The sequence below is a fragment of the Silurus meridionalis genome, chromosome 7, assembly GCF_014805685.1.
Source record: "Silurus meridionalis isolate SWU-2019-XX chromosome 7, ASM1480568v1, whole genome shotgun sequence".
Taxonomy (NCBI): Eukaryota; Metazoa; Chordata; class Actinopteri; order Siluriformes; family Siluridae; genus Silurus; species Silurus meridionalis.
Window position 1 is genome coordinate 6748651 of NC_060890.1, and position 25518 is coordinate 6774168.

General features: G+C 39.0%; 2 protein-coding genes across 4 annotated transcripts in view; one reads left to right on the top strand and one right to left on the bottom strand.

Moving 5' to 3' along the window:
- The first annotated feature begins 1853 nt into the window (after positions 1 to 1853).
- crym (crystallin, mu) lies at positions 1854 to 24307 on the top strand. Of its 3 annotated transcripts, none has more exons than XR_006926528.1 (9): positions 1854 to 2116; positions 2199 to 2349; positions 4316 to 4378; positions 4466 to 4567; positions 4983 to 5166; positions 5254 to 5375; positions 5743 to 5827; positions 6117 to 6243; positions 24228 to 24307. XR_006926528.1 is itself a non-coding variant. In XM_046854501.1 (8 exons), the coding sequence occupies exons 1-8, from the start codon at positions 1932 to 1934 to the stop codon at positions 6179 to 6181; spliced, it is 957 nt and encodes a 318-aa protein (XP_046710457.1). In that variant the 5' UTR covers positions 1854 to 1931; the 3' UTR covers positions 6182 to 6323. The 3 variants fall into 3 exon arrangements, 1 of the variants encoding a protein (XP_046710457.1); XR_006926527.1 differs by lacking the exon at positions 24228 to 24307 and adding an exon at positions 6370 to 6558 and having other exon boundaries at positions 1855 to 2116; positions 6117 to 6248; XM_046854501.1 differs by lacking the exon at positions 24228 to 24307 and having other exon boundaries at positions 6117 to 6323.
- LOC124388821 overlaps positions 6245 to 25518 on the bottom strand; it is a 35510-nt gene continuing 16236 nt past the window's right edge. Inside the window, exons 6-13 of the mRNA XM_046853880.1 lie at positions 24109 to 24203; positions 11066 to 11210; positions 10880 to 10934; positions 9764 to 9835; positions 9483 to 9600; positions 9047 to 9109; positions 8090 to 8249; positions 6245 to 7162 (exon numbers count right to left, since the gene is read on the bottom strand). Of these exons, the coding sequence (XP_046709836.1) occupies positions 7035 to 7162; positions 8090 to 8249; positions 9047 to 9109; positions 9483 to 9600; positions 9764 to 9835; positions 10880 to 10934; positions 11066 to 11210; positions 24109 to 24203 (836 nt within the window). The 3' untranslated portion in view covers positions 6245 to 7034. The remainder of the gene's footprint in view (positions 7163 to 8089; positions 8250 to 9046; positions 9110 to 9482; positions 9601 to 9763; positions 9836 to 10879; positions 10935 to 11065; positions 11211 to 24108; positions 24204 to 25518) is intronic.

Genomic DNA, 25518 nt, shown 5'->3' on the forward strand with positions numbered 1-25518 from the left:
GTGAGCCGGTGGCGACTGTGGCAAGGAAAAACTCCCGGAGATGGCATAAGGAAGAAACCTTGAGAGGAACCAGACTCAAGAGGAAACCCATCCTCATCTGGGTTGCACCGAATGTCCATTTGTAGCAGATATACAATGTTGCGGGGTGCAGTGATGGTGATCAATACAGTACTGACCTTCTAACATTGTTTTTGCATAGGTAAATGGGACTTAAATACAAAATAGCATGTGATGGTATGTATGAACGGTAACAAAAATACAAATGTGTATATATTATATAATAATTTAACTCTCGCTTCCCAATAAGCTTGGATTTGTGACCAAAGTCATTTTGCTGTGCTTTTATATATATGTGACAAAAAACATTTTGTCCTCAAAGCTGATGTATTAGAAGCATCTCCCAAACTGCAGCTCTTGTGGGATGTTTCCCAGTCTGCAGTGTTCAGAATCTATCAAAAGTGGTCCAAGGAAGGAACAGTGGTGAACCGGGCCGAGGCTCGTTCATGCACGTGAGGAACGAAGACTGGTCTGATCCAACAGACGACATATCTCCTGTAGCTCAAATTGCTGAAAAAATTAAAGGTGTTAAAGTTTGACGTGTCGGAATTTTTTTGGCGGCAGAAGGGGGATCGCATGATATTAAGCAGATGGTCATAAACTTATGCCTGATCGGTTTAAAGGCTGGTTCTCAAGTTATTACATCATAAACTCAGCTCGCAAGTATAAAAGTAAAACTTTAGAATTATAAAGAATCTTATTCTTTCTTTTTTTAATTTAAAAGTTCCATCATAGAAGTTTTTGGAAGGTAGGATGAAACGGCAGAACCCAGAAGAAATGTGACAAAACAACCCTCCTGTGCATCGCTGGACCAATTCAAAATTACTAAACATTTAAAATCGTGTAAAAAGATATATCAATAATAATCGAAAATAAAAGCCGCAAGTAGCAGTTTGGTTTGGCCAAGTACCCAATCTGCATATTCACATTTTTTTTATATGTTTAGACCATAACCATTTTGTATTTTTTGTATTTATTGTATTTCTGTTGTCTGTTCCTACTTTTTTGACCTGTGGCCCTGCTGTCTTCTCCACTAGCATAACTTCAGAACAGTTACCTCAAAGACGCCCACCACGTTTTGTGTCAGATTTATTGCCTCATTACAGACAAGAAAATTAGAGTATTCAAAATTATTTTTTATAACTTGGATGACGATGCCAAACTGGTGTTGATATGACAATTTTTTTGAAGGTTGAAGGAGCAGATAAAAGAAAGTTTTTGACCAATTTCAATTTAGGAAACATGAAATTCACAGGATTTTAAAAGCTGGTTTCGCAAGCAATTTAGCATAATTGTATGAAATTTGAGAATAATTTATGAATATTGCACAGAAATTAGAGGAAAAACTAAATTTAGCACAAAATATTTTAATTACGTGAGGGGAAATGAGTGGTGTTAGAGTTCTTGACCACAAGGTGGCACTATATTGAATCTTTTAGGTTCATTCAGACTACGTTTTTTTACACTTATGTTATAATTTAATTTCACTTAATTTTATTATAATTAAAAAAAAAAGTATTTTTAAATGAATGTAGGGTGCATTATGAGTCTATTATAATGAATAATGCTTTATATGCTGGAAAAACGTTTTTACACAAACAAACAATTTGAGAACAAATACTGCTTTTTTTGTCTTCAACTAAATAAACAAACATTTTTCAGTTAATACCGAAATATTAAAGCATTAAAAATAATACAATAATACATTTACAATAAAACAATTTCCGAACAGGTTCTCAGAGCGTCGCCGACAAGTGGGCGTGGCTTCAAACTGTCATGCGGCCAATCCCACGTGATTCAGTGGGGACAGGGACGCTTGAGACAAAGTTCATTTCGGGTGCGTGTGCATTCTGTCTCCAGCGTCTTCCGGATGAATGGATTGGAGGAGAAAGATGGCTGCAGAGCCCGTGTTTCTGAGGGACGACGTCGTTGCTGGTTTTCTCAGCTATGACGAGTTGATTCCACGCCTGGAGGAAATTCTGGGGAAGTTCTCCAGGAGCGACAACACGGATGTGGTGCAACCCGTGAGATCCGTTATTCCCTTACACCAGCACAACGGGTATGATCAGGATCTTTCATCCAGAATGAGAATCAGATCATGCATGTACACATGATCATTAACACAGATTTGTTGTGTGCAGGTTTATGGGACTGATGCCTGCATACATTGCATATGAAGATCTTCTGTGCACAAAGACGGTGGCTTTCTACAGGCGCAATGAAAACTTGCATTTACCCTCCACACAAGCAACTGTGTTCCTCTTTAACCCTGCATGTGGCAATGTCATAGCGGTGAGTCCATAAAATCTGTTAAAGTGGCATGTAAATGTTTAACAAATTTACAGTCCCTGTCAAAAGTTAGGTCTTCTATGGTTTTTGAGAGACACACACACACATACACACACACACACACGTTCATTTCGTTTATATGCAATTGGGTCAAGACACAAGACACAGAATTGAACAGCGAGTGTCTGGAAGAAGGTTCTGTGGACAGATGAGTCTTTGGCCCTAACAGAAGAACGTGTATATGATGGAGAAGAGGAGAGATGATGTTCGCAGTTTGTGGAAACGCAAGCATACGCCACACCTAAATCCCATTGAACTTCTCTGGGATGAACTGGATCAGGTCAGAAAAGATGAGGTCAGAAATCTTGGCAAACTATTTCAGATGAATGTTTGGAGAAACGACACCAATCTAAACTAATGCTAAAGGACAAGGTGTTTCCAGATGTTTGACAGGTGCTGCAGTACAGTTCACATGTGTTCTGACGAGGTTAAAACTATTTAGAACTTTTTGAGTACAAGGTGCATTTAAATTTCTGGCATTTGGCAGCCGCCTTTATCCAGAGCGACTTACAATGATCTCATTTATACTATACCGTCTTTCTTATTTGAGGGTTGAGGGCCTTGCTTAAGGGCCCAGGAGTGGCATCACCACTGGTGGGATTTGAACTCACAACCTTCAGACCAAAAGTCCAACCCTCTAACCACTGAGCTGCCTCTTACGCTGCCATTATATTATTTCCTGTCACCCTGAGAACGTGTTGAAGCATGCTGGTGGAAGCATTATTCTGCGTGTTATCTTCTCAGTCACTGACTTGACCGTAGCCTCCTGGTTGATTTTGGTAGGTAGGTAGGTGGTAGCTCAGTGGTTAAGGCATTAGACTCCGGTTTGGGAGGTCACAAGTTCAAATCCCAAAACCACCAAGTTGCTCATTTGTAAGTCACTTTGGGGTCTGCCAGATGCTGTCAGTTTAATTTAGAATGTTGTCCTGGAATTTCTTTGAATGCTTCTTGATGCTTTTTATTTTGGTATATTCTCTGAGGCATTCCAGGAAAGGTGTATTCATAGAGATTACATTACGGCTCACATGCTGTTAGTTCAACTGATCATGTGACCCAAATTTGCAAGCATTAGGAATGTTTTCCTGTCTGTATCATGCGCTGTTTGGTGTAGATTTATGACACTGAATCCAATCTCAGTTCCAGATTGCGAAACTACATAGGGCAAAGGGTAAATATTTATTCAGAGCACTGTAAACCATTAAAATAGTAAACCTCTTATGGGATGGTAAGATTCACTGATTCGCATCGGTGCATCTGCATAAAGGTTAACAATGTGATGCATCAATTACAAAAGTGTGCATTGGATACAAGTTTGCATTTGCATTGGTAAAAAATTAATAAATAAATTCTGTATAATTATTAGTAGATGCGCTATACCTTCATTATTTAGAAAGTGCTCAATATTTAATATGTGGATTGATTTCTCCTCACTAAACTGTTTCTCAAGGCGTTCTTTCAGCATCACTGCTGCTACGTGAATATCACAACACTACGGAGACAGGGGCGTGTCCTGAAAAACACGTAGAATACAGATTAACATGGCAGAGGTAGAGCTGCATCTTCCTGGAGACAGAACAGGAAAAGAAAATCTGTCTTTCTTTTTTTCCCCTGATACAATGGCTTGTTTGTGAAAGGGCCATGCGTTGGAATAATCTGTACCATATTGAATTGCATAGCTGCATATTTTCCCACCGAATCGCATTGTGATGATTCGAATCGAAATCAGACTGCACCGCTATAGGGGTGAATCGTATCGTATCGTTAGATGCTTTATATGTATCTTTGAATGTATTAGTGGTTATGCATCGAGATGTGAATCGCATCAGCCTCAGTTATGGAGATGCACATCCTAGAATATACTATATATGTTGTAACTAATGTAGTTCATTGTTTTCTACTTTCTTGACAGGTTATGGACGGGGCAGATATCACCTTTAAAAGGACAGCGGCCGTCTCTGCAATCTCTGCTAAAGTAATCCCTTATTGAACTACCGGATTGAAGGTTCTACAGTCACAGTGATGTAGCACTGACACTAAAATACTGCTTTTCTTCCGTTAGCTGCTGATGCCGGCTCAGGCTGAGATCTTGTGCATCCTCGGCTGTGGCCACCAGGCAGTCAGCCATTATGAAATCTTCACAAAAATCTTCTCCTTTAAAGAGGTAAAGTTAAAAGATCTGTCATCCGTCAATATGCGCTGTGGGAATAGGTCCCGTTTCACGTGGCCGTGTTTCATAGCCACACCTCAGGACAGGACAGGAATGTGTGGCGAGATTTAAACTACCACATGTACAATGTAAAAAATGTCAATCAATTGCTTGGGTACAACAGGAATAAAACACTACAGGGCATTGGAACACACTATTGTTGATTTGTTCAATGGTAACATATATTAATATTAATATATTCAATACATATTTTAATTCCATACACCTTCAAATACTCTACTACATCTGATTGGTTGCTTTGGAATAGGCTGTATCTTAGGCCCATTTTAGTTACATTTAAAAGAGGTTATTTAATTCAGATTTCGTTTTCCTGTGTATATGCAATACCGTGAAACCATATTGTGTTTAGGTACGTGTGTGCAGCCGGAGACTGGAGACAGCTGAAAGGTTTGCTGCACGTGTCCAGGGTCCTGTAAAAGTATTTTCTTCTGCCAAAGAGGCAGTGCATGGGGCGGACATCATCATCACAGTCACTAATTCTAGTCAACCAGTGCTGTTTGGGGAGTGGGTTAAACCCGGTGCTCACATTGCAGGTTAGAAACGTCTGCATCTTTCAGTATGGGACAAAACCTTTTTTTTTTTTTTTGTAAAGTGTAAGACATTTTTCTTTGAAATATTAGCGGTTGGGGCTTGTCGGCCGGACTGGAGGGAACTCGACGACGCACTGATGAGAGACGCCGTGATTTACGTGGACAGCAGACACGGAGCTGCAGTGGAGGCGGGAGACATCATTCAGACTGGAGTAAGCCGACTGTGTGTGTGTGTCTCTGTATATATATGTGTGTGTGTGTGTGTGTGTGTGTGTGTGTGTGTATATATATATATATATATATATATATATATATATATATATATATATATATATATATATATATATATATATATAAAAATATATAATTTTATTATTTTTACACTTCTACAGTGACACATTAATATATCTGTAATTAAAACAACTATCAATACTAATAGGATACTCGATTAGATTCAAAGACTTGGGTCCAAACTCCATTTCTTGTCCATTTGTCCCAAACATTTATATGCAAAAAAAGAAAATAAATGATGTATTAACTTCTGGGGTTAATATGTATCTTATTTCGGTGTTCCTCCAGGTAGAAGTGTTTGCTGAACTCGGAGAAGTTTTAGTTGGAACCCGACCTGCTTTGCGCAACAAGACGACAGTGTTCAAATCTCTGGGTAAAATCTTTATCAAGAAAGACGAAATAAAGCTCAAGGAAGAAATTAGTTTTTTTTCAGCCAGCATTCCAAACAGTGAATTCTCAGATTTCTTTTATTAATTAACCCCTTCCTTAGTTTCCAGCTAAGGCTTTAGGAGTTAACACACTGCAGTATGTTTGGTAAGATGTTTGTCGGTTGTTTTCAAATGACTGGTAACAGTGATGAGTCGAGTGCTGAAATAATGGTTTCAGCAGGGCTGGGTGTAAACGCAAACGGATTAAGCGCGGTTTATTTTTTCGCAATGCAGGAATGGGGATACAAGATGCGGTCGCTGCTAAGCTCGTGTTTGACAAGTGGAAAAGCAGCCAGTGACGTAACGAATCACCATCTGCCACACAGAAAACAACTCGAGTTTCAAGAACAGAACACAAGACATGAAGTAAAATCTGTTTTAACAGATAAAATGAACTGATTAACACTTGTATGAAATCACTAAAGCATGGAACAAAAGACACTGATTTTCATTTGCACAGAAATTTATTTATAAGTTGTAGTTGGAAGATGGAAGAAAACAATAAAAAATGGGACCCGACTTAAAAAGTTTCACACCTTCTTGGGAGTGGACCTGAAATCACTTCCTGTGATCTACTCTTCAGTAAATGGATGTGAACGGCAAGATCTTTCTCCACCTCCTATTCAGGCTTAATACAATGCTGCGTCGGAATAAAAACTGAATCCTTCACGATGAATGCGTGAGTCAATGCAAACAAAAGCCAAATTCGGTTGTGTACTTTGGAGTGCTCCATCACAGAGAGGCGCTTTCTCCCCTCCTGCTTCAGTGTAACATTACTGAATATTTGACCCAAATATGTACACTAAATAATGAATAAAAAGGAATGTTTCCAAAATTTCCCTTTTGGGATCATTTAAGTGCATCAGTCACTTAATTGAAGGGTTTGACCTCAAATCTGGGTCACGATTACATGAAAAAACAACGTTATTAAAAGGCAGCAGGAATTATTTGGTGGAAACGGACATAAATGAGGACACGCATCACCTTGGATCTGAAAATAGACGTTGTGAAGCCAATTGAGTTATAATTATAATACGTAAGTAAGAGAGATGTAGGGGGTATGGTTTATAGTCTTCCAGCTTTTTCTTCACTTCTCTCCACCACTCGTGACGCCTCTCCTCAGGTGAGTGCAGATGTTTCTTTACAGATGTTTCAGAGGAGGCAGCACGGCTTCGGCTTTTTGGGTGGCGGTGGGCACAGGACCGCTCGGATGGCTTCGTCAAACACCGTCTTGAGGCCACGCTGAGTTAAAGCGGAGCATTCCAGATATTTCACAGAACCTGCAAATAGATGAGAAACGTCTAGAAATGAATGGGATGGTCCAATTGACACGTAGTCCCCCATTTACGATGATTAGACTTACGATTTCTCGAGCTTACACAATGACTATAGCATGAAGGCGTTTTAGTGCTGCTCGAGAGACAATTTCTGTCTGATATTGATGGTTACATCTTCATCCTATTTAAAGAGGTGACCATCCTATTTTGTGAATTACTTCTTTTGGCTTCTTCCATAAGGGGTTGTCACAGAAGATCATCTGTCTCCATCCATTATCTGCATGTGTTCCCTCACCACATCCATAAACCTCCTCCTTGTTCTTCCTCTTTTCCTCCTTCCTGGTGGCTCTATCCTCAGCATTCTCATACCAATATACCCCATGTCCCTCCTCTGCACATGTCCAAACCATCTCAATCTCGCCTCCTCACCAACATCTTCAGCTCTACCTCCTGTCTTTTACTCAATGCCACTGTCTCTAATCCATACAACATCGCAGGTGTTACCACAGTCCTATAAACTTTCCCTTTCACTCTCACAGATACTCTTCTATCACAAATCACTCCTGCTATCACTCTTCTCCACCCACTCCACCCTGCCTGCACTCTTTTCTTTACTTCTACTCTCTACTTTGCACTGTTGACCCCAGGTACCTGAACTCCTCCACCTTCTCCACCTCTTCTCCCTGCAACCACTGCCTTCCTCTCATTCACACACATGTACTCTGTCTTACTCCTACTGATTTTCATTCCCCTTCTCTCCAGCGCATATCTCCACCTCTCAGGCTCTTCCCAACCTACTCCCTACTCTCACCACAAATAACAATATGTATAAAATAGTACACAGTGTCTAAATAATGCCTGGCGATTTGGGAAAACAAGATTGTATAATTGTGCGAATTGTTCTGCTTCATTATTAATTCTACTACTGACCTATTTCTTTAGCCATAGCAAGGCCTTGTGGGTAAGTAATGGGGGTGAGTTTCTTTTCTTTCAGCTTATCAACAGTGTCTTTGTCTTCTCTTAAGTCGATCTTGGTTCCAACCAGAATGATCGGGGTGTTTGGGCAATGATGTCTGACCTCAGGATACCACTGTGGAGGAAAGAAAAAAAAAAAAACGGCTCAGTCAGATTTCACAGACACAAATTGGAAAAACAACCTAATTGTAAACAACCTAAAAACCAGATTTTTCTGGTTCTAACCTAACATAAACAACCTAAAACCCAGATTTTTCTGGTTCCTCTACAAAGCTGAAGGCACATAATTGTATAGGATGCCATTGGAGGAGTTAGCATGAACTTTTCTTGTGAAACTATTAGACCCAAATGTTCCAGCAAGACAATGTCCCTGGGCTGGAGTAGAAGATGTTGAGTGGCCTTCTATAGAGCTTCTAATTCACTTTTCAATTTAACTGTATTTGTATAATGCTTATAACAATGGACATTGTCACAAAGCAGTTTTAGAGATGAGGAGGTTATACAGTTGAAAATCTAGTGGTACATCTTCCCAGACAAGTGGAGGACATTATAACACAGCAACTGGGGACTAAATGTGAGACTAAATAGGTCAGACTTGTTACCGCACATTAATTAAATTAGTGCCGTTAAAATTAATTTGCGTTAGCAGGTAATTAATTCATTAATTTTGACAGCCCTTTATATATAGAATATATCTAAATTAAATTGTCAAATCATCAAATAAAATGTACGATTATTATTTGTACATACAGCTAACAAAATACTGGAAGAGTTTTACGCAATATCCTCGACCAGAAGCATTATATCAGGCCCTTCCTGTTTCCCTGCTGTCCAGATGTTCTTTGAACACAAAAAACACTTCCTTTAATTTGACTTTTTTAGCCACACAGGTTCGGTAAGGAAGCTGCTTACTTTGACACGGATGTTCTCGAACGAGGCAGGGCTCACCAGCGAGAAGCAGATTAAAAACACTTTCTATAGAGGAGAAGGAAAAAAATAATCAAAAATGAGACAAAACTTCAGGTTGAGAAATATGCAAAATAATTTCCATTCCGTTTCTTGATTCGGCACGGCCTTGTTGAACTGGTATGGAAGTCGAAATGGAGAGATGTGCAGTAAAGAGGAAAATAGAGAACGCATTCAGTTTTATTAGCAGAATAAGTAGTGGCAAGGACATAATAGGAGACATTCTGCCCCGTGAAACACAAGCACAGATTTTCATAACAATCGCCACTGGTACGACAGTTTCATGCAGAACAAAAAGCAGCAATGAAGCACGGTCAAAAGGATTGAAATGAGATGGACTGTTAATATTTAATCTGCATTGAGCTTGCTCATGGCGCTGTACCGTTTGAGGATAGGAAAGAGGCCTGAGTCGGTCATATTCCTCCTGTCCTCCTGTGTCCCAAAGCTCCAGGTTCACTGGCTTCCCATCTACCATTACATTCACAGAATAATAATAAAGTCTGGAAAAAATTGAGAGAATTTCTTTGCGTGTATGTGAAGAAAAACAAGAGGACAAATACTTCTATTGGACACAGTGAAGCTAAGAAAATGAACGGAGACACAACAAGAGACTGTTCTTGTCGGCTACTGGACTTTAGTGGACGAGTGTGTGATGTTACTCACACCATAGGGATGTGCCCTCTGGGGAAGGTGTTGGTCTTGTAGCTGATCAAAAGACTTGTTTTTCCGACTGCCCTGTGTATAAAAAAAAGATTATATACATCCAAGCGTATATGACAGCATACCATGACCATACCACCGTAGTCCGATCTTATACAAGAATACATTTTTCAACGCAGAGATACTTAAACTACAAAAACATGGAGCGCTCTACTATTAGGAAAAATGGCAATGACTGTTTTCCAATCTTGAAGTAAAATAATTGAGCACTTTTCTCTAAAATGAGCCTCATACCACCTCGATTGTTCATCAATGAATGCAATTTGATTGAATATTTTTTTACAAACTTAGTTGTAGATTCTAATTTATAGCTTCCAAATTAAAATTTTATGGATCTCCAAAAAGTCTTTAGTACACTTTTTTAGACAAAAATAAATAAATAAATAAAGGCTACTGGTTCTTGCTCCAGAACAGCAAGATATTCAGCAAAACGTACAGGATGGTTTCCAATTTCTGTGGAAACCATCCTGTACGTTTTGCTGAATATCTTGCGTATATGGTCATCTTTACAGACAAAACTTACACAACCTGAGAGAAATTACTCATATTATATATAAAATGTTCACTTAAATAAACTAAAAATGTATTTATTGTGTTATAAAGTTGCTTCAAGTGAAAATGGTTTCATGACTCCATTGCATAAGATACTGAAGTGCCATGAGATGATCCAAACATTCAATTGATGTGTTTTGGGACATGTATTGGCTGTTTTCCTAAATAATTATTATAAATAAGATTATTAAGGTTATTTGTGGTTCAAGTGTATAACAGTATAGGGTTTGTAGTTAAGGAGATTCCAGGAATCAGGAAGTGAAGATGTAAAGCCAAAAAGCTCCACAATGAAGGAATTGAAAGATGATTACACTAAAGAAAAAATAGATATAAAAAATATAGGATACTTTTATTTTTAAAACTATTTACCAGACATTAACTCTGTCATGTCTTCTAATTATAATAAACCTGGAGGAACATATACAGGGTTAACTGGTTCCTCTAACAAGTCACGTGACTCAGCCTACCAGTAGACACGTCCAATAGACAGCATGATCACACACTCACCCGTCTCCAACCACCACACACTTTATGGTCTCCATTCCCACCTGCTTCTTGTCTTCTAGATGTAGAAATAATAATAATAATAATAAAAACCAAGTCTCTCTGGATCACACTGGAAATACACCACCTTCTCAAATAAAACTAATATCTCCAGATAAAACAAACAAACAAACAAAAACAATCACAAACTTCTTATAGATCCTGAGCTGGCAAGTGAGACTTCACCTCCAGTGCAGCCAACACCTAAAACAACCGGAAATAAAATCACAACAGGTTTTCTAACGGCCTCTACATACTTCCGATGCTGTAAACTCATTTCCTGTGAGAAAACTCCCTATTACACCCATTTTAATGGTATGATTGGATATTAGTATTCACAAGCGGCTCTCTGATTGGACGACGGTAACTGTGTATTTAGCCAATCATGATGCAGAAGGCGGGGCTTGTGCGGAACATGAAAGTGAAATAAAGCGCCATCCTGTATGTATTAGTCTGAATAGAATGGCCTTAAAAAAAAAAAGATTTATAATATATAAATTATAAATTCAGAACATTTATATGTACATTAGTGGCATTTATTCAATAGCAAATTAAAACTGAGCAGTTTTTGTTTTGATAAGAAATGAATATGTAAAAAAAAAAGACTTCCATGGATTGGGTGCTTGCTGTGAGGCTTTCTCAGGATTCCTCAGTAGATAATTTCCCATGGATACATATCATTTTCAGAACGTCGCTCCATAATGAGCACCATCCATTCAACATGGACAGTGATTGATTTTACATATACATGTAGCAAAATAATCATGTTTAATAATCCCCCACTATCAGCAGATTGAAGCATGCTGGTGGATGCTTTATGCTGCGTGTTATCTTCTTAGTCACTGCCTTGACCGTAGCCTCCTGGTTGATTTTAGGTAGGTGGTAGCTCAATGGTTAAGGCATTGGACTCTGGATCTGGAGGTTGCAAGTTCAAATCCCAGAACCACCAAGCTGCTCAGTTGTAAGTCCCTCTGGGTGTCTGCTAGATACTGTCAATTTCATTTAGAATGTTGTCCTGGACTTGCTTTGAATGCTCCTCGTTCTTCTTGATGCTTTTTCTTTTGGTATGTCCTTATTCTCTGAGGCATTCCAGGAAAGGGTGTTGTAGCGTCTGGCACAGATCATTTAGATTTCATGTCCCAGGCATTCCTTTTAACCTATGACATCTTTACCTCAATCAAAAGTTGAAACTTTTATTGGGGGTAAAATAGTCATAAGTGCCACACTCCCCCTTTCAAAGACACTAAACAGGACCAGACCCTGAACTCCTGTTGAGTTCACAAAGACCCCCTAATCCTAAAACACACACCCACACACAACTGGCTCCAGAAGGTCTGGATCCTACCACAAGACGAGATAACCCCATGCAGGTTCTCTGTTGACCGCATAGAGACCACGACCATAAAACACCAACACATACACAATGCACACACACACACACTAATACAATAAAGCATTCCTTTTTCTAATTAAAACAAAATGAATAAGATGCTCCACACCCCACGACATTAACCTATACTTGTATGTATCTCCTTTATTGTTTATAATTGTACGCTAAAGATCCTATTAATGTAACTCTATTAATGTGTCTCTTCTATTAAGGCTTAATTGACTTAAAATTATCTGTTCTTTACTTTCCTGACAAGGGTGCATTTCATTTGATCAGAATACGACATTGTACTAACATCCGTTATACGTTAATTACTGGTCCCAGCATGTTAATGTATACCTGTTCTAATGCTATATGTCCTTTTAAGGCCTGATGTCAGAATTTATACAAAATTATCTGCTCTTCACTTTCCTAATGAAAGTGCATTTTGTTTTGTGTTTTCGTTCTTTTATCAGAACATAATGTTGTAGTAACATTAGTTACACTTTGACTACAGATCTATGTATGTAATGTACCGCTGCCGTTATGCCATCAATCCTCTCGTGTTTAGTATCCAAATGACCACAAAATTATCTGTAACTTACTTTTCAAACAATGGTACATTTTATTGGATCAGGAAAGTCACCATACCGTCTTAATACACTTCAGATAAAACTTTAAAGTTCTATAATCCAAACCATGCCCACAGACACATGGAACAAAGGGGAGTTTTTCCCTCCAAAATCTCAACCCTTAGTATTGGCCGTTCCCCCAAAGATGGGTGGAGTTCGAGACCTTTAAAATGTCACGAACACCACCAATCGTTGGTCAGACGTACGAAACAGCTTGGAAACGACTCCCTCTTTCTTCAAGATCTTCCGGCAAGCTTCACTTCCAAGAACAACCACCGCTCTGATCTTCAGGAGAACCTGGAAGAACATCTGACCCCACCCTAACTGGCTTTTCAAAGATTTCCTTTTCGCATCCGGACTCTTGTGCAACAAGCCAATGCAAGTAACCGTTTCCTTTACCAACGAATTTAGATGCGTATTTTAAGTCTTAGTAAATCTTAAGGTGAATTTAAATTCCTGTGACGATTTCCCAGTTAGGGTGTGCTTAATTTTGAAGCTTAAACATTTCCATCCATTCCCTTTCCTTTAACAATTTCTTCTTGTTCCTTTCTCTCCCTCCTTTCCTAGTTTTAACCTTTGTTTATTTTATTTTATTTGTGTTTTCTTTATTTCTTTTGTTTGTTCGTGTAGCTAGTTTTATGTGTGTTTGTCTCATTTATTAAACGCCATATTTTTCACAAGTGATCGTTTCTGAGTACGTTCGTAAATGCAAAGTTCCTGCTACATCCGGTCTGAACTACTTGCTCTTTTAATTTAATTTACGGTATAAAGTAAAAGGGGGTTACGTCTTTCTTGGCCAGGGAGATACCTCTTTTATAGAATTAATATAAATTATACTGTCTGTTTGGCGGACGAACAGACAAATAAGTGTAATGTTAATTCCATTACCGTCAAATTCAACTTAACTTAAATATTTATAATTACTATAAATATTTACCTTTCTTTGCGAGCTAAATTTGCTACAGTGTTTTCATAGAGATTTCATTACACTATAATGGCTCAGATGCTGTTATTTCAACTGATCATGTGACCCAAATTTGCAAGCATTAGTAATGTTTTCCTGTCTGGCATTTGTGTCGGGATGCATCATGCTTAACATATTTGCATTGGTAAGTAGATGCGCTATACCTTATATTATTTAGAAAGTGCTCAATATTTGATACGTGGATTGATTTCTCCTCACTAAACTGTTTCTCGAGGGCGTTCTTTCAGCACCACTGCTGCTACGTGAATATCACAACACTACGGAGACAGGGGCGTGTCCTGAAAGTCATGTAGAATACAGATTAACATGGCAGAGTTAGAGCTGCATCTTCCTGGAGACAGATGCAGCTCTACCTCTGCCATGTCAATCTGTATTTTACGTGACTTTCAAGACATGCCCCGTTTTCGTAGCATTGTGATATTCTAATGTAGTTCATTGTTTTCTACTCTCTTGACAGGTTATTGACAGATCAGATATCACCTTTAAAAGGACAGCGGCCATCTCCGCAATCTCTGCATAAGTAATCCCTTATTGAACTACCGGATTGAAGGTTCTAGAGTCACAGTTATGTAGCACTGACACTAAAATACTGCTTTTCTTCCGTTAGCTGCTGATGCCGGCTCAGGCTGAGATCTTGTGCATCCTTGGCTGTGGCCAACAGGCAGTCAGCCGTTATGAAATCTTCACAAAAATCTTCTCCTTTAAAGAGGTAAAGTTAAAAGATCTGTCATCCGTCAATATGCACTGTAGGAATAGGTCCTGTTTCACGTGGCCATGTTTTATAGCCACACCTTATTGCTCAGGACAGGAATGTGTGGCGAGATTTAAACTACCACATGTACAATGTAAAAATGTCAATCAATTGCTTGGGTACAACAGGAATTAAACACTACAGAGCATTGGAACACACTATTGTTGATTTGTTCAATGACAACAACAAATATTAATATTAATGTATTCAATACATATTGAAATTCCATAAACATTCAAATACTCTACTACATCTGATTGGTTGAGTTGGAATAGGCTAAGTAGGCCAATTTTAGTTACATTAAAAGAGGTTATTTAGTTCAGATTTCGTTTTCCTGTGTATATGCAATACCGTGAAACAATATTGTGTTTAGGTACGTGTGCAGCCAGAGACTGGAGACAGCTGAAAGGTTTGCTGCACTTGTCTAGGGTCCTGTAAAAGTATTTTCTTCTGCCAAGAGGCAGTGCATGGGTGGACATCATCATCACAGTCACTAATTCTAGTCAACAAGTGCTGTTTGGGGAGTGGGTTAAACCTGGTGCTCACATTGCAGGTTAGAAACGACTGCATCTTTCAGCATGGGACAAAACATTTTTTTTGTAAAGTGTAAGACATTTTACTTTGAAATGTTAGCGGCTGGGGCTTGTCGGCCGGACTGGAGGGAACTCGACGACGAACTGATGAGAGACGCCGTGATTTACGTGGACAGCAGAGACGGAGCTGCAGTGGAGTCGGGAGACATCATTCAGACTGGAGTAAGCCAACTGTGTGTGTGTGTGTGTGTGTATATGTGTGTATATATTAAATTCAATTCAATTCATTTTTATTTGTATAGCGCTTTTAACAATGAACATTGTCTCAAAGCAGCTTTACACAGATAATGTGGTGATTAAATGTAAATATGTTCTTCTATATATGTGTGTGTGTGTGTGTGTGTGTGTGTGTGTGTGTGTGTGTGTGTGTGTGTGTGTGTGTGTGTGTATGTATGTATGTATGTATCAGAGGTGGCAAAAGTACACACATCCTTTACTTAAGTAGAAGTACAGATCCTCATGTTTTAAAATACTCGGGTAAAAGTTGAAGTACTGATTAAACTTTTTTACTCAAGTGAAAGTAAAGACTTTTTGGCTCTGACATGTACTTAAGTAAAAAGTAGTTATTACTGCTACCTGTTTTAGCTGTTAACTGGACCTCACATCATATTAGATAGATAGATAGATAGATAGATAGATAGATAGATAGATAGATAGATAGATAGATAGATAGATAGATAGATAGATAGATAGATAGATAGATAGATAGATAGATAGATAGATGGATGGATGGATGGATGGATGGATGGATGGATGGATGGATGGATGGATGGATGTATGTGAGTATGTGAGTGAGTGAGTGAGTGAGTGAGTGATAGCCTAGTGGGTTAATGTCAGTATCCCCACGAGGATGCGTTTGAGAGTTTGATTCCTGGTGGAGCTGGTTGCTGTGTTGGTAAATAAAACTTCTGGACCTTGTCCACTCTGAAAACATTTCAATTCTGTCCTTTCTGTGTTGGATTAATTTCTTGATTTCCTGGTCTTTAATGAAAGATAACCCCACCAAAAAATAAAAAAAAAAAAGGCACTTCTGTGGTAGCTCAGTGGGTTAAGGCGTGTGCCTGAACATGGTCCTTAATATAGTCCACGCTGGTGATAAGGTTTCAAAGCCAGTCCTACATGCCTTCTTTCTTACTGTGCTGGCATGAAACAAAGTATGAACCCTCCAAAAAGCACACATGCTTTTCAGCAGTGGTCGCTCAGTGGTTTAAGGCTTGTGCCTCATCTAAACATGCATCCCAGTCTGATCTCTTCCATGGTTCATTGGATTCAGGCTGGTACCTCGCTGATGGTGAGGATCAGGGTTTGAATCCTGCTAGTTGTGATGTAGGTTATGTTCCTGCTTCCTAAATCTTTCTTTAGCTTTATATTCTTGTGTTGATGGTTTAAAGGTAGATAGACCTGCTCTAAACAAACTTCCTGGCCTGTCTTCTCTGATGGTTCAGTGGGTTAAATCAGGTGTCGTGCTTTTGGTGGTGTTCAGTGTTCGAATCCTGCTTTCTGTCTGCCAGTCACGATCAGGATTCACTTCCTACATTTTTCTTTAGCGATATATTTTTGTTTTTAATGGGTTGAAAGGAAAGATAGACCTGCTCTAAATAAGCTTCCTAGCCTGTCCTCACCAATGGTTCAATGGGTTAACGTTGGTATCTCACTGGTGGTGAGGAATAGGGTTCGATTCCTGTTATTTACAATGTGGGTTCAACTTGTGCTACTTACATCTGTATTTGCGTCCTACATCTTTCTTTACCGTTAAATTCTTGAGTTGATGGTTTGAAAAGAATGATAGACCTGCTCTAATCAAACTTCCCATCCTGTTTTTTTCTGATGGCTTAGTGGGTTAAGGTGGGCTTTGCTAATGTTGGTGGTCAGGGTTCAAACCTGGCTTTCTGTCTGCTAGTCATGAGGTAGGTTATATTCCTGATTCCTACATCTTCATATTCCTGTTTTGATGTGTTAAAAAGAAAGATAGACCTGCTCTAAACAATCTTCCCAGCTTGTCCTTCCTGATGGTTCAGTGGGTTAATGCTGGTGCCTTGCTAATGGTGTGAATCAGGGTTCAAATCCTGCATTGTCCCTGCTAGTCACCAGAGGTGGGAAGTAACGAAGTACAAATACTTCGTTACTGTACTTAAGTCGATTTTTTCGGTATCAGTACTTTAATCCACTATTTATTTTTCAGACAACTTTTTACTTTTACTCATTACATTTTTACACAAATATCTGTACTTTTTACTTCTTACATTTTCAAAACAGACTCGTTACTTTAGTTTTAATCCATTGATTTGGTGAAATATTATTTTTATTTTCACTGCGTGCCGATTTCAGCGGAACAACTGATTTCCTGTCATTGCGTATCTTTTTCAATCCACTGGTGTATAAAGTCCTGTCTCTCACTCACCACAGAAGGCAGTAAGAAGTTTGGGGTTAATGTGGATGAGACAGAGGAGTCAGTGATGTAAACATGCCTGAGAACAGACACATTCATGATCATCATCATCTTTTCTCTGCTTGTGTTCTATATGTGGCTCTTCAGCCTGGATACATTCATTAGGTAACAACATTTTTAATAAGTTTTGTATCAATATATATATATATATATATATATATATATATATATATATATATATATATATATATATATATATATACAGTCAGGGGCATAGCCATCATTTCAAAAGTGGGGGGGACGAAATGTGTAGTGTTACCTGTTTTTTTTTCCTCCACTAAAAAAAGTGAGGGGGACGAATGAACTTTTTATAAAAAAAGTGCGGGGGACATGTCCCCCGCGTAATCTACGCTCCTGTATACAGTGGAACCCGGTTATGTCGATGTCCTAGGGGGTTGCCAAAAACCGTTTAGATAACCGATGATCGAGATAAACGAAAATCATATTTCTTTATGTACATGATGTGCATTAATAAATGAGAATGTGCATGCACGTGTTTTTGGAGAGTTTTTTTTTACACAACAGCGTTGCCGCGATTTGTTTGATGAAGGCATGCTATAAAAATGTACAGTACATGTTTATCTGTCAGGAATCCACCTGCCACGCCCCCTTTGGCCCCCTTCAAGTGCTTTCTCAGCCGCTTTCTCTGAAGCTCCCTGCTTCAATCGCGCACATATGGTGCTCGTTTAGCATCATCACCAGCTCCTATTTAAACTTCCACACTCTCACCGTCCGTTATTGTTGGTATATGTTGGTTCACGGCGGTCGTTGTTATCGCTCATTTTGATATTTGGCTGTCAAAATCAAAATGATTTTAAACGGCACGAAATTTTTTCCTTTCTTTACTTAGATATAAAATAAATAAATTAACTCCAGATAAAAATATTTTTAATCAGTAAACTTTTGTTTTATTTCTGAGTCTCAAATCAAACACCAAAATCCGCCATGATTCTCACAATTTACCCTCTGGGTGGCGTTTTGTGGGTTTTTCCCTCATAATGGCGACACAAACTTAAATTACTGTCTTTATTGATCGTACAGATAAAAACAATACATCATTTAAATCTGTAAAATGTCTATAATTTTATATATATAAAAGCTTCCTGACTTGACTTAAAGAGGTGCAGTTTCTCCAGTATCACCTCATTAACTGTCCGTGTGGAAACATAGCAAAGGCTCTAAATGATGTCCACACGTCTCTGCACTGATATAGCCTTTATATTTAATCACTGTACATATGCTTACATATATATCACATGCTGTACATATGATACATGTTTAACACCTCCAAGCTGCCAGTTTTGGGCACTTGAGCAAACTCTTAACTCACTACTGCTCATTTAGTAAATGAGATCATTAAGAGTCGCTCGGGATAAACACTAACAACAGGAAGTGGCTATATCTCGCTATCTTTGTCTCTCTATTTTCCCTATCAAATTGTCTCTGTGTCTCTTTTAGTAAATGTCTCTGTCTCACTGTATATGTCTCTCTCTTGCTGTCTCTCTTTTTGTTTCTCACTCTTTCTAAAGCTGTGTCTGTGTCTCTTTGTCTTTGTCTTTGTCTTTCCTGCTTATTTACATGTCTAACAAAGTTTTGAGTTTTGAAGTAATGCCATTAGCGATCTATGATGAAAGACTTCCCTGGTTCGATTCTTACCTCTAGTTTTATATTGAACATTAAGAAGTTTTTAAGAACAGAACAATGAAAGATCATTAAAATTGGTTGCTGGTAAATCATGGTATATCAGTGGTGAAGGTGTTGGAGATGTGGTTCTTGTACCTGAGTCACTTCTCATAGACTTCGAGTTACTGAGAGAATGTACAGGAGGGAGAAGTTTTGACCCTCTACCATCATGATCTAAGAGAAACCACTGGTCTCCTAACTATAGAAAAGCCAAGAGTCCAATAAGCAAAGGCTTGTTTGCCTCTCCTGTGTTGGTGCAATGGTCAGTGAAGTGGTTGCTGCTATCTGACTCACCTGGTTTGATTCCTACCCCTTAGCTTTCCTTTAAATTGTTTAAAAAGTTTTTAAAAAAAAAATAAGGTCCTAAAAATCAGGTTCTTCAGGAGATCCTGGGGCTCAATTGGAAGAGCTTTACCTCTGGGTTGAGAGGTTGCCGGTTCAAACCCCGGCCAGGGCTCAAAGTTAAGAGTGTGGAAGGTTCCGGTGGCCATAGTAAAGAAGGTGTCAGAAATGGCTGCGTGGAAGGTTGGATGTGGTTTCGGAGGGCGTATCTTGAAACAGGGGGGCAATATCTGGGCATCTGCCCCCCTGGCGTCTGAAAAGCTGAAAACAGGGGTTTATGAAGCAAAAACGTTCAAAAAAAGTATCAATTTAGGCTCCTGGCAGAAATGTATTTAATTAAAAAAAGTTTTCCCACTGAACCATCAGGAAGGACAGGATGTGCCAATCAACACAAGAATATAATGCTAAAGACAGACTTAGGAAGCAAACCCATATTGTGACTAGCAGAGGTGGCAAAAGTACACACATCCTTTACTTAAGTAGAAGTACAGATACTCATGTTTCAAAATACTCAGTATACAGTAAAAGTTGAAGTACTGATTAAACTTTTTTACTTAAGTGAAAGTAAAGAGGTTTTGGCTCTGACATGTACTTAAGTAGAAAGTAGTTATTACTGCTACCTGTTTTAGCTGTTAACTGGACCTCACATTATAAATAGATAGATAGATAGATAACTGGCTGGATGGATGTGATAGCCTAGTGGGCTAATGTCAGTATCCCCACAAGGATGAGTTTGAGAGTTTGATTCCTGGTCAAGCTGGTTGCTGTGTTGGTAAATAAAACTTCTGGACCTTGTCCCCTTGGATTAATTTCGTGGTCTTTAATGAAAGATAACTCCACCAAAAAAAGGCACTTCTGTGGTATCTCAGTGGGTTAAGGCTTGTGCCTGAACATGGTCCTTAATATAGTCCACGCTGGTGGTAAGGTTTCAAAGCCAGTCCTACATGCCTTCTTTCTTACAGCGCTGGCATGAAACAAAGTATGAGCCCTCCAAAAAAAGCATACATGCTTTTCAGCAGTGGTCGCTCAGTAGTTTAAGGCTTGTGCCTCATCTTAACATGCATCCCAGTCTGATCTCTTCCATGGTTCAGTGGGTTAAGGCTAGTGCCTCGCTGATATTGAGGATCAGGGTTTGAATCCTGCTGGTTGCGATGTAGGTTATGTTCCTGCTTCCTAAATCTTTCTTTAGCTTTATATTCTTGTGTTGATGGTTTAAAGATAGATAGACCTGCTCTAAACAACCCTCCTGGCCTGTCTTCCCTGATGGTTCAGTGGGTTAAATCAAGTTTCTTAATTTTGGTGTGGTTCAGGGTTTGAATCCTGCTTTCTTCCTGCCAGTCACGATCAGGATTCACTTCCTACATTTTTCTTTAGCGATAAAAATATTAGCAATATTATGATAGACCTGCTCTAATCAAGCTTCCCATCATGTTTTTTTTGATGGCTTAGTGGGTTAAGGCTGGTACTTTGCTAATGTTGGTGGTCAGGGTTCAAACCTAGCTTTCTGTCTGCTAGTCATAAGGCAGGTTAAATTACTGATTCCTACGTCATATTCATATTCTTGTTTTGATGGGTTAAAAAGAAAGATAGACCTGCTCTAAACAAGCTTCCCAGCTTGTCTTTCCGTATGGTTCAGTGGGTTAATGCTGGTGCCTTGCTAATGGTATGAAGCAAGGTTCGAATCCTGCTTTGTCCCTGCTAGTCATGGGTTTGCTTCCTATGTCTGTCTTTAGCATTATATTTTTGTGTTGATGGTTTGAAAGAAAAGATAGACCTGCTCTAAACAATTGTTGCAGCCGGTCCTTCCCGATGGTTCAGTGGGTTAAGACTGGTATTTTGCTGTTGGTGGGGTTCAGGGTTCGAGTCCTGCTTTCTGTGTTTCTGTCTGGTCTGAATTGCTTGCTTTGAAGCATGAAACAAACGATAAACCCCCCAAAAAAAGAAGGTGTGTTGTGGGACATGATGGCTTTGTCATAAAAGCCTTGCCTTTGAGCTCAGAGGTTGCTGGTTCGAATCTGGCTTGTCCCCACACTGGTTAAGCTGTCTGGAAAGTAGTGTCTGGTGAGCAATGAGGTAGTTGACTGTAAACAAAGCCTGTGAAGACCTGCTGCTTCACAGCCTCAGAAAAAGTGAGGGTGATAGGTTTTTGGCAGAATTTTTCCCTATATATGCAAAACTAAGTCGATACTTTTTTGCTTCATAACCCCCTGTTTTCAGCTTCTCAGACACCGGGGGGAAGATGCCCGGATATTGCCCCCCTGCTTCAGGATACGCCCTGTGAAACCACATCCAACCTTCCACGCAGCCATTTCTGACACCTTCTTTACTACGGCCACCGGAACCTTCCACACTCTTAACTTTGAGCCCTGGCCGGGGTTTGAACCGGCAACCTCTCAACCCAGAGGTAAAGCTCTTCCAATTGAGCCACAGGATCTCCAGAAGAACCTGATTTTTAGGACCTTATTTGTTTTTTTAAAAACTTTTTAAACAATTTAAAGGAAAGCTAAGGGGCAGGAATCAAACCAGGTGAGTCAGATAGCAGCAACCACTTGACTGACCATTACACCAACACAGGAGCGGCAAACAAGCCTTTGCTTATTGGACTCTTGGCTTTTCTATAGTTAAGAGACCACTGTTTTCTCTTAGATCATGATGGTAGAGGGTCAAAACTTCCCCTTCCTGTACATTCTCTCAGTAACTCGAAGTCTATGAGAAGTGACTCAGGTACAAGAACCACATCTCCAACACCTGCACCACTGATATACCATGATTTATCAGCAACCAATTTTAATGACCTTTTATTTTTCTGTTTTTAAAAACTTCTTATAATGTTCAATATGAAACTAGAGGTAAGAATCGAACCAGGGAAGTCTTTCATCATAGATCACTAATGGCATTACTTCAAAACTCAAAACTTTGTTAGACATGTAAATAAGCAGGAAAGACAGAGACAAAGACAAAGAGACACAGACACAGCTTTAGAAAGAGTGAGAAACAAATAGAGAGACAGCAAGAGAGAGACATATACAGTGAGACAGAGACATTTACTAAAAGAGACACAGAGACAATTAGATAGAGAAAATAGAGAGACAAAGATAGTGAGATATAGCCACTTCCTGTTGTTAGTGTTTATCCCGAGCGACTCTTAATGATCTCATTTACTAAATAAACAGTAGTAAGTTAAGTGCTTGCTCAGGTGCCCAAAACTGGCAACTTGGAGGTGTTAAACATGTATCATATGTACAGCATGTGATATATATGTAAGCATATGTACAGTGATTAAATATAAAGGCTATAACAGTGCAGAGTACAACAGTACAACTCTTTTTTATTTAGTTATTTATTTATGTATTTACATTTTCTATAAAAATGGTGAAACAGAAATGCTCGCTGAATTGATAGCGCGTTAATAAAATTTATTGCCGTTTACAATAATTTTAATTTTGACAGCCAAATATACATACATACATACATATATATATGTGTATATATATATACCCAGGCTGAAGATCCACATATAGAACACAAGCAGAGAAAAGATGATGATCAGGAATGTGTCTGTTCTCAGTCATGTTTACGTCACTGACTCCCTCTGTCTCATCCACATTAACCCCAAACTTTTTACTGCCTTCTGCCTGCTGATTCTTAGCTCTGTAAACTAGTCTACATCTGTGGTGAGTGAGAGTCAGGACTTTATACACCAGCGGATTGAAAAAGACGCGCAGTAACAGGAAATTGGTTGTTCGGCTGAAATCAGCGCACAGTGAAAATAAAAAAAACATTTCACCAAATCAATGGATTAAAACTAAAGTAGTGAACCGGTTTTGAAAATGTAAGAAGTAAAAAGTACAGATATTTTTGTAAAAATGTAATGAGTAAAAATAAATAGTGGAGTAAAGTATTGATACCGAAAAAATCTACTTAAGTACAGTAACGAAGAATTTGTACTCCGCTACTTCCCACCTCTGATCAATACTAATAGGATACTCAATTAGATTCAAAGACTTGGGTCTAAACTCCATTTCTTGTCCATTTGTCCCAAACATTTATATGCGAAAAAGAAAAAAGAAATGATGTATTAACTTCTGGGGTTAATATGTATCTAATTTCGGTGTTCCTCCAGGTAGAAGTGTTTGCTGAACTCGGAGAAGTTGGAACCCGACCTGCTTTGAGCAACAAGACGTCAGTGTTCAAATCTCTGGGTAAAATCTTTACTATCAAGAAAGACGAAATAAAGCTCAAGGAGGAAGCCAGCATTCCGAACAGTGAATTCTCAGATGTTTTTTTTTTAATAATTAACCCCTTCCTTAGTTTCCAGCTAAGAATAGTTCAGATTTAGTAGTTAACACACTGCAGTGTGTTTGGTAAGATGTTTATCGGTTGTTTTTAAATGACTGGTAACAGTGATGAGTCGAGTGATGAAATAATGGTTTCAGCAGGGTTTGACAAGTGGAAAAGCAGCCAGTGACGTAACGAATCACCATCTGCCACAGAACAGAACACAAGACATGAAGTAAAATCTGTTTTAACAGATAAAATGAACTGATTAACACTTGTATGAAATCACTAAAGCATGGAACAAAAGACACTGATTTTCATTTGCACAGAATATTATTCATAAGTTGTATTTGGAAGATGGAAGAAAACAATAAAAACGGGACCCTAAAAGTTTCACACCTTCTTGGGATTGAATCTCGACTTCTTTTTAGTGCACGAGTGACTTCCTGTGGTCTACTCTTCAGTAAATGGATGTGAACGGCAAGATCTCTCTTCACCTCCTATTCAGGCTTAATACAATGCTGCGTCGGAATAAATAAACAGAATCCTTCACGATGAATGCGTGAGTCAATGCAAACAAAAGCCAAATTCGGTTGTGTACTTTGGAGTGCTCCATCACAGGGGCAGTAAAAGCATGCGCTTTCTCCCCTCCCGCTCCAGTGTAACATTACTGAACAGTATTTGATACAAATATGTACACTAAATAATTAATAAAAGGAATGTTTCCCAAAATTTCCCCTTTGGGATAATTTTAAGTGCATCTATTGGTCCATCAGTAACTTCTTAATTGAAGGGTTTGACCTCAAATCTGGGTTACGTTTACATGAAAAAACCACCACCACCTAATTAAAAGGCAGCAGGAATTATTTGGTGTGAACAGACATAAATGAGGACACCCAACACCTCGGATCTTAAAATAGACGTCGTGAAGCCAATTGAGTTATAATTATAATACACAAGTAAGAGAGATGTAGGGGGTATGGTTCTTGATCTTACACAATGACTATAGCATGAAGGCGTTTTAGTGGGATCTAAAAAAAAAAATGTTGTACCAGCACCAGGCTGAAGTACTGGTGCGCCGGTGTATCATCCTCTTGAGAAACACCGCTCCTCTTCGAATAACATGCAGATGTAACCTTCGATATCCCTGGAGTCAACATTTCATGCTGCACAAAAGACAATTTCTCAACTTCTTTCGGTTGCTCCCATTAGGAGTCGCCACAGTGGATCATCCGTTTCCATACCACCCTGTCCTCTACATCTGCCTCTTTCAAACCAACTACCTGCATGTCTTCCCTCACCACATCCATAAACCTCCTCCTTGGTCTTCCTCTCTTCCTCCTTCCTGGTGGCTCCATTCTCAGCATTCTCCTACTGATATACCCCATGTCCCTCCTCTGCACATGTCCAAACCATCTCAATTTCACCTCCCTCACCTCACCTCCCACACCTCCAAAATGTCCTACATGTGCTATCCCTCTAATAAACTCATATCATCCCCAAACATCATAGTCCAGGGAG

Coding starts and splice junctions, on each gene's coding strand:
- crym (XM_046854501.1), top strand. CDS start 1,932: ATGGATTGGAGGAGAAAGATGGCTGCAGAGCCCGTGTTTCTGAGGGAC. Junction 2,350..4,315: donor CATGTGGCAATGTCATAGCG/GTGAGTCCATAA, acceptor CTTTCTTGACAG/GTTATGGACGGGGCAGATAT. Junction 4,568..4,982: donor AAATCTTCTCCTTTAAAGAG/GTAAAGTTAAAA, acceptor TATTGTGTTTAG/GTACGTGTGTGCAGCCGGAG.